The sequence below is a fragment of the Morone saxatilis genome, unplaced genomic scaffold (assembly GCF_004916995.1).
Source record: "Morone saxatilis isolate NCDOM2014 unplaced genomic scaffold, NCSU_SB_2.0 Contig9, whole genome shotgun sequence".
Taxonomy (NCBI): Eukaryota; Metazoa; Chordata; class Actinopteri; family Moronidae; genus Morone; species Morone saxatilis.
The window spans coordinates 20,848,700-20,857,911 of NW_023340268.1; the positions used below are offsets into that span (position 1 = coordinate 20,848,700).

Consider the following 9,212-nt stretch of genomic DNA (forward strand, 5'->3'; position numbering starts at 1 on the left):
TCAGTCAGTCCATCACTTTGGTCCTCATTTAAATATCTCTATATCTCTAACTATTATTCAGTAAAATGGTTTGACATCTAGGCCTACTAGTTCAGTGGCTCTCAACTAGGGGTCCTTAACAATGTTCCAGGGGGGTCCCCAGGCTATATTAATTTCACTATTATGTTCATGGACTATACAAATTGAGATCAATAGAAGGTGATCAGAATGAATCTGTTCTGTTATAGTTTCACTCTCTTCACTTTTAATCTGCAGTATAGACATTATCTTATCAGATACAGGTCTGCTGCCTTATGTTTATCAGTTGGGGGTCCTTGACACCACTGGACTGCATGAAGTAACACACTGTGTACAGACAGGCATGATTCCTAGAGGAAGTACTTCTGACTTTTCATCAAATGCCAACCTCATGGTGGTTTTTAGTGAAACATCTGGACAATTATTTGATGGATTGTCAATGAATTTGCGACATGATGTCAAAAATGTAATCTGGCCTGTAAGATTTTTTTTGTTGTTTTATATCAGTTTAAACAATATTCCTGAATATTCCTGAGTCCAGGCTCAGGACCAAAGGTGACCATGCTTTAATTTATTCTATCACACTGTCAAATATTTTATTAGTATTATTGTTCTTATCATAAATTAGCTAGGTGTGGTATTCTATTCTTTAATTTGTATGTTTTTAACAGTTTAAATTATTTGCCCCAGTGGGGTTCATTTTGCAATGTTTCATCTTCTACCTTTTATTTTATTTTTATTTTTTAATTCTGCTTCACTTCTGTATGATTTTAATTGTCTGATTTTCGTCGTCGTCGTCATCATCATATACAACTAAAAACACACAATTATATTTTAAAAATGTATTGCGTTAGGTGCAAAATACTGGCAAAGGTGCCCGAAAATGCATAAAAACAGATAAGACTTGATTTGTTTTTTGTTTTTTCTAATTATGTTGGTAATGGAAATATTTCATAATATAGTGTTCTTGTAGTACTTCAACATTTCAACCTGTCCAGTACTTTGATTATGACCAAATTCAGCCTCATCATTTGTGTTAAGTGCTAAATGTTAGCATGCTAACATGCTAAACTAAGATGGTGAACATGGTAAACACATTGTCATCACAAGAATCATGTTAGCATGCTGATTTTCAGTCACAAGCATGGCTGTAGACTGATCTTTGGGAGGATACCAAGTCCTTCAAGTCCAAGTTAAGATAAAAGTCATTGGTGGTTAAGTTGACTTGCAAGACTCTTTAAAAATGTTGTCAGGTGTACTGTCAGCACATTCCTGACTTAAGTCTATACCTCAGGCCTATGCATGACTACACAGTGATATACAGTGGTGTAGAATTGCTACTCGTACCTGGTTCAGTTCCCAGTCGCACATGGTGAAGGTATCGTTGCTGACTTGAGAAGCAGACAGCAGCTGAGACACTGTGCAGGGCAAAATCTGAAGAGTTGCCCTCTGGAGAAATCAGGGTGAAGGAATCCATTACAGTCACACATTTTCTTCAGAGGCTTCCATTGCATTTATCAACAGAAGATAGACGCACCTTTGATATCCCTGCTTTGTGGCGGGTCATCCCACCAGGGGACTGACTACAAGCTGTGTAGAAGCAAAATATGCAAACCGCATTAAGACATAAAAGGAATTCCAAGCTTTTTTTTTGTAATGCTGACTTACCTTGGTTCCACATGACAAAATATGTTCAAATTAAACTGTCACGTGGGCAGCTACATGTATTCTTCAGAAATGTAGGACCAAAAACTACCTTCGCTGGCAGCTTCTTTAAGTCCAGGCAGTCAGGTGAATTGAATTACAGCAATCACCAGTGTTGCATTGCAGGACCAAAGACAAAACTCAGTTGTAAAACCATTCGCATGCTTCATTTCTTTAAAGCAATTCAGTTAATATTTCAATTCATTTTATTAAAAAAACCATCAATTCAACAGTGATTGACAGGTGTTCACACAACTTTTGATAAACTTCATTTAATCTCTTCAAAATGACATAAGAGCAAAAAATTGTTCATACAAAAGTGTGAGAGCAGAAGTTTGCCTGGTTGCAAGTGTGGATCTTTTATTTGACATGATTCCCAGTGTGTTCTTCATCTGACACAGGACATTGTTTTATGTTAAGTGTAACCCTGATCCAGGACTCCTTAGGTATCACAGTCCTGCATCAGTATCTCCTGGAACTTAGATATTTCTGCCTATCAAGGTTATAACAAGCAACCAGTGGCATTTTTTGTTCTGAACCTGCCTTGTGTTTTTTTGTCCATCTGGTCTCTGAAAATATTCTTATTCTCAACATTCTTCCCATAACAATTTCTACGAGTCACTCAGTGTTTTTCCTGCAAAATTAGCTCTGGTTCTTCAACCGGTTCTGTTCAAGATTTTTGGTGCTACCTAGCCAACTAGTCCACATTTCCACCAGTTTTCGGAAACCATTTTAATCAAGAATGTGTCATCAACAGAATGTTGAATGTCATCAACTGAAATGTCTGAGTTCTGGGAGATGGCAAAGCAGTACGGTGGTACATTGTACGGAGGTTCTGGATCAGGGCTAGTACAGTCGAGGTCTGACTGATGTCCCAGAGTTCCAAAGAACTGTTCTACTTCCAAATAGCCCGGTACCAGACAGAAAAGACGACTGGATTTGACCCACGTTGTATACCAGCTTTGCTTACACAAAATCACAAACAGGCCAATGAAAAACATACAATTATCACTAGCACACGGACAGTATTGACCTGTAAATATATCACATCTTTTCCATGATTGAAGTGAACTGAAGCTGAATTAAGAGCTGAAGTAAAGTTGAATCCATCACAGCAATTTACATGTCAAACAATTCTGGCTCTTGAAAACAGAGCACATCCAGTCAAATGTACATCAACCTTGTTCGTCCCCTGTTGATCCTATACAGTATTTACACATGTGCAAAGGAATTTAATACGACAAATCAAAGGGTGAAATCTCTTAATACCCCAGACGTAGCATTTGTTTGGCAAACATCTCAAACCTCACAGGAAGCCAAATGTCTTCCTCCTCCCCCCACTCACGTCTAGAAGGCTTGAAGGAAGAAATCTGGCCGGAAATGACTCTACCCATCATCCTCTGCTCTGCTTAGAGCTCTGAGGATATGGGTGACCTACTTTTGAGTCCAAACTTTGATGCTCGTGAACAAAAAGCCACAAATACAACATTCTTGAAGCGAAGCAACATTGTCCAAAGCAGCATCGATGTCCTGCAGTACAGACAGGCGTTTTTAATACTGATTTGTGGGATTGCTTTTCATACCAAAGCACCACGCTGAGTCGGTGAAACGTGAAGCAACTCAAGCATGTCTGCCAATTCTTGTGTTTGAGTGCAATATCACTGAAGCCACAATAGAAAGAAAAATCAACAATTTTCTACAAAATTAGGCAAATCTCAATCCCATCTTGATAGGAAATAAAACTATTAGAGCTGAGGGAAGAATTAAAGGCCATATAGCAGATAAATATTGGCAACAAGTCAAAAGGAAATTTGATTTTCCGCCAGAGTTCTGAGAGCAGCGAAGAAGCCAGGATTGTTTGGTTTTATAGGTTCCTGTAAAAGTGCACAAATTATGTATGACCTGAAAGGCAAAAGGGGTCCCGAGCATGATCCTCTGCCAAGTGCTGCAACAACTTAATAGGCTTAGAATTAGCCTGTCGGAAGCATGAAGAAGGGGATTACTGTAAGATCCAGAGCCAAAGGAAAGGAGCAGCAGTGACACAGTGAGAGGAGATCAAGTTAAATACAACAGTATTATGTTTTTTTTTTTTTTAAAAGCAGAGATCCTCTGGCTCATGGAGGATTGAGTGTGCTGGTGTCTTCTCTTGCTTCTTCCCTGAAGGTGAGAGACACTGCATGCATAAGTAGACTGCTGGCTGACATTGTGCTCGCCCGGTAAACAAATACCGAAGCAGTTATCGCACTGAATCCAGCCTCACAGAGCTCCCCTATATAATGCAGTAGGTCTTTATGAGGAATAAATATAAACAGAAAAATAAAAGTGCCTTTCAGTGAGATTCACTGAATCCCCTCACCCCTTTTACTCATTCAGGTCTCTTGTCTAAATGGACCCAGATGTGAATATTCATGTCACCGCTCTTGTAAAACACGCAGCTCACCCTTCAGATAATTAATAAAAAAAATCTACATTTAGGCAACATGGGGATTTCTCTCAAGAGAAGATTTGTTTGCCATGTGTGGGGGAGTCGCTCCACAAGTCTTTTGAACGTAGGCCTGTCTGCTTTATTGTAGTGTGCTCGGTTGTTTGAATTTTCTTGTTCAAGGACAACTCTGGTTCGTTGCAACTTGGGTTTTATTTTCACAGTTTGGGATAATATTTCCTTTGGTTAAGATAACACTTTGCTCGCCTGAGATCTTGGAACACGGTGACATTGCCACAGTGATGTCAAATGGGGCAAGAAACACCAAGCCATATGGTTTATCCAGATGATCTAAACCACTTTATTTGGAGGTAAACTGAAAGGGAGGGCACCTGAAATATTGGTAATAACCCCTCACTGCAGAGAACAACTGAGTGAGGACATCTAATTTTGGTAGTTCAAAGTTGAACCAGGAGTTCAGTCTATAAACTGAGCTGGACGTGTACAACAGTTGCTGTACACTGCTGTTTTCTCCTCCACCTACTACACAGTAGTGACTAAGCATTACGTTATTTCTAAGGTCAGTTAGCGTCTAATAACTTTTTCATTTTCACAGGCACAAGAATACATGGACAAATGCCACGTTTCACAGCATTGATAAACTAATCAATGCTATTAGCTAAGTACATGTTTATGTGGTTTTCCAGGTACAGGAAAAGGCCCTGCTCAGGCACATTCACTGAGTGGCAGCCAGTGTAGCATCGCTCACACATGCTCCAATATCAGAGTTTATGGTTACACCAATGTCTGTGCCGTTCTTTGTTTCATTTGTACTTGCTGTAAAGCATAAATTCAACCTTTGTGTTGTGCGTTTAAGTTACATTTTATGTATTTCTATCACAATACATTTACAACATCATCTCATTGTTTATTATCGTTTAAAGGTGTGAGTGAAATCTGCATTTTGGCTAACTTCCTGCCTGGTATTGCAGTCAGCAGTCCCCTCCCTCCTCCCTTTGTCACCACACTGACACTTATTTCAACAAAAATAATATAATTTACTGCACCTTTCTTTTGATTCCTTACTCAATTAATCGTTGGGTCCACAAAATGTCAAAAATGGTCCAAAATCCAGTCAAATGTTTCATAAATTACCACAAATCTCGAGAGGTAAATCTGCCCCGTTTATCACTGTAACCTTGCATAAAGCCATGCTGGAAAGCTTGACAGACATAGCAACAGTAGCTCAGGTGGGCAGGGTTTAGCGAACAGTCGATTAACTTGGTGAGTACAATGTTATTATGACCAAAACCATAAAAGTAAGACCCGAGTTGCAAAACCATAAACCAGAATTATCCTTTAGGCTCTCTTGCTCATTAATTCTGTGAAGCGCTGGGTCATTAAAATTAAGTGTTTCTGTGTTTAAGGCTCTATATAAATAAGTTTGACCTGTCTTGATCGTTATACATTCTGTCATACTGGTTGGTATGGGACCAGTCAATTTATCATAAAGTCAGTAATGGGCAGAAAGAGGAAAGACCAACCACAAGGACCTGCTGGCTGGACACTTACTGATAAAATGTCCCCCACCCACACAACCAACGAAGCAGCCTTCAAAAAAGAACAAAAAAAACAAAACATAACGTTATCTTCAAGCACCAAAGTTTGGTATTTTTTTCCCTCCAACACTACTGAGCAAAACTGACCTTGTCAGTAGATCGTTTGTCTGCAAATACCATCATGCTGTATGTTTTTATTACCTGAGCATTCAGGGCATGTCTGCATTTGATGCCAGAATCAAATCTTGATGTTATATCAATGCTGGTGATCATGTACCAGAAATCAGTTTGTAAGTCAGGTTCTGTCGAAGCCACAAATGGCTTCAAAACATTCCACACATTGAGGTGACTGGCCCTTTGGATTAATGTACGCTGTAATGATCACAGGATAATGTCTCATATTGCATTTAGTAACAATTAGCACCGAGTCCAAGATGGTATTTGTAGATAAACTGTGCTGACTGTCACTTCGACTTTCACTTTTAATTGAATGCAGGACTTTTGGGGTCACTTTGCTCTTTCATCACGCTCGAGTGATTCTGTAAGGAGGAAGTGGAAGCTGTGATGTGATTAGCCTGAGACTAAGCTGCAGTTTTGGAGCAGCAGCAGCGGTGGGTGTCGCACCTCTCCCCTTCGATATAAAGACACAGCTAGTAGAGGACTGTATGTGCTTGGACAGTGGATGAAGTTTAAGCCATGATACAAACAATGACTATTCTAATTATTGTTCCCTAGTTAAAAAAAACAATAATCCCCTGTTATGTGACCACCTAGGTTAACAGTAGCTGATGAGATGTGCACATGTGCTTGATCAGCTGAGTCTGTGGTGCCGTTCATGTCCATCACGTGTCCCAGTCCAGCTCTCTGCAGGCGATACGGACCAGCCTGAGCTCCAGTTCAAAGGCGTCGGGCCTTTCCTGAGGGTTGGCCGACAGCATCTCCCTGATCAGCTGCTTCATGTGGCTGTTCATGCTCTTTTTCCTGGCGGGGATCAGCAGCTCCATCTTTGGGTTCTCTAGCAGGGCCTCACCTAAGGGTACAATCTCTGAGCCCTGCTGCACGTAGCTCCCCAGCAGCTCCTTCTGAGTCTCCACGTCCACAAAGGTGATGCGCTCCACCATGGCCCAGATAATCACCCCCAGGGCGAAGATATCTGCCTTGGCCGTGTAGTGGCCCTCCCAGACCTCCGGGGCCATGTAGAAGTCTGTTCCGCAAGCTGTGGACAGGAAGCACTTGTTGACACTGGCCGGTTCTTCAGGGTTCAGGCCGGAGGTGGAGCAGACCTTGCTCAGGCCGAAGTCGGCCACTTTGAGGGTGGGCTCGGTCGACCCGGCCGGCGTGCAGGCCTGCGAGATGAGGATGTTGTCCGGTTTGAGGTCACGGTGTATGATCTGGTTGCGGTGCAGGAAGGCCAGGGCGCTGCCCAGCTGCAGCATGAAGCTGGTGTTGGTCTTGCGGCTGGGCTTGCGGGACAGAAGGTAGGCGTTCATGTCGCCCCCGTCGCAGAAGTCCGTGACGAACCACAAGTAGTAGGCACAGCACGGGTCGAATGTGATCTCACCTTTCAGAGACGTCTCCACCAGCTACAGTAGAAACACAGGAAAAGAAAAACCAAGTCAACATGAGACCACTGCTGACGGCTGAGGGTTAGTCAACTATGCATGCTGCACAATATGGGATGTGCTAAGTTTATTGTGGCCAAAAATATCATGATCTTATTTATCCAACCTTCCTGAGATACTACTGTTAGAGCTGAAATATAGGAAATGTACTTGTTTGCCTTAGATATTAAAAACCTAACAAACAATGAACTGTATACTACAACTTTGTTGGACGAATTTTGTTTGAAGAATAATAATGAAAAGAAGAAGAAGAAGAAGAAGAAGAAGAAGAAGAAGAAGAAGAAGAAGAAGAAGATCATGAGAATCTAATGTGTGCTGGTCATGCTCCTGGCATGGATATATAAAGACACCTGGATATAGCATTGGAGGCAGCACTTAATTCCTATGAAGGCTGCTCAGTGGCACATGTAGCCAAAAAAGTCCACTTCCCACTGCAAAGAAATGCACTGCAAAGCCAGATGAATGCATACTGGATACAGTAGAGACTCCGCTTGACGAACCGCTAACTTCCAGTTTAGCCCTCTGCTAACTTAAACAGGGATACATAATTTCGTCTTGCAAATCTAGACTGAATGTTATTGGACTGAATGGAACAAATTCTGACTTCTGGATCACCCCGAAAGGACTTTTGCTCCTTGCATCAAGCAAGCAGCACTTCTGTCTTTTGTGTCTCATTTGATCAGTCATACACAGAGTACTGTCCAGCTTCTATCAGTGGACATGTTTACTGTGGAAAATACCACGTAATGCATTGGTATCAACTGATTGTTGAGAATACGTAACCTGGCTAGAGCTTGGTTTTCCGACTTGTCGCACTGGACCATTGTGAGACTTCCAAGGTAAATATAATGCATCATATGGGTATAGTAGCCAGAGCCAGAAGTAAAGTTTGCTAGCCCTTCTGTGTCTGCTCTGGCTTTCTTCTGTCTCTGTTTGACCAGTAGAAAGGCACTCCATTATGGCAAAAAAAAAAAAAAAAAGAATGAAAAACTGCTGATGAAGACAGCATCGCCGTGCTGTCTAAAAACTGGTACCTTCAGAGAGAGGCAGTATTCAGGGTAAAAGAAATGCAACTATATTCAAGTGTCAATAGCAAAGATAAAAGCTGAAGTGATCCTGCTAGCACATGAGAAAAAAATCATCTCCACAGACAAAAGTAAACCACTAAACAAGCTGTCTGACATCTGTACTTACAGGAGATGAAACAAATCAAAGAATTACCTCAAACCCCAACAGACAAAGCTGCAACAAGCAGAACCAAAACGATTACATCACGTAGGTCTGGTCTAGCTTACATGATTGTTGATACAGTGGGTCACAGCTAAGCAGTGTGAGGAGAAGAGAATATCACTCATAACTAAACAAGCAAGGTTGCTCTGGCTTTGTATTCATAACATGTCCTCTCCCACCTCCCTTTGTGGGACATTATTTTTATTTATTTTTTTAAATCAAAAGCAGCACGAGAGTCCTCTCATTTATGCCTGCTGCAGGAAGGGAGTTCATTTAATCTCCCTTTCTGACAGCGGACCACAAACCTGTGAGGTTTCATCCATCTCGCATTAAATAAAGATTAAATGGGATGCACTTCTGGGAGTTGATCGATGGTGTTTTGTATTAAACTCAGAAAAGCTACAGGTTTGTTGCAAGGCTTTCTTGTTTTTAAAAAAAGTAGGCCTATATCTCAGCATTTCAGTTATTATAATCAGTAATAGTTGTTTTTTTTTTAAGTTTAGATTATTATTTAAAATATAAACTTATAAACAATCTCACAGAATAAGGGCGCGTGAAGACCTGAACACAAGCTATATTCATAGCCACTATACTCACTCTCTGCTTAACAGCCGCATCCTGCAGTGGAAAGAAGTCTATTAAATATGTATGATTGTT

The 9,212-nt window shown here is 41.0% G+C and overlaps 2 protein-coding genes across 2 annotated transcripts in view; both read right to left on the reverse strand.

Moving 5' to 3' along the window:
* The window catches only part of LOC118342837 (replication protein A 32 kDa subunit-like), a 4,627-nt gene extending 2,857 nt beyond the window's left edge, over window positions 1–1,770 (reverse strand). Inside the window, exons 1-3 of the mRNA XM_035681500.1 lie at window positions 1,687–1,770; window positions 1,556–1,608; window positions 1,366–1,467 (exon numbers count right to left, since the gene is read on the reverse strand). Of these exons, the coding sequence (XP_035537393.1) occupies window positions 1,366–1,467; window positions 1,556–1,608; window positions 1,687–1,699 (168 nt within the window). The 5' untranslated portion in view covers window positions 1,700–1,770. The remainder of the gene's footprint in view (window positions 1–1,365; window positions 1,468–1,555; window positions 1,609–1,686) is intronic.
* A 208-nt stretch (window positions 1,771–1,978) lies between these two features.
* pdik1l (PDLIM1 interacting kinase 1 like) overlaps window positions 1,979–9,212 on the reverse strand; it is a 23,147-nt gene continuing 15,913 nt past the window's right edge. Inside the window, exon 3 of the mRNA XM_035681166.1 lies at window positions 1,979–7,286. Coding sequence (XP_035537059.1) covers window positions 6,546–7,286 — 741 coding nt within the window. The 3' untranslated portion in view covers window positions 1,979–6,545. The remainder of the gene's footprint in view (window positions 7,287–9,212) is intronic.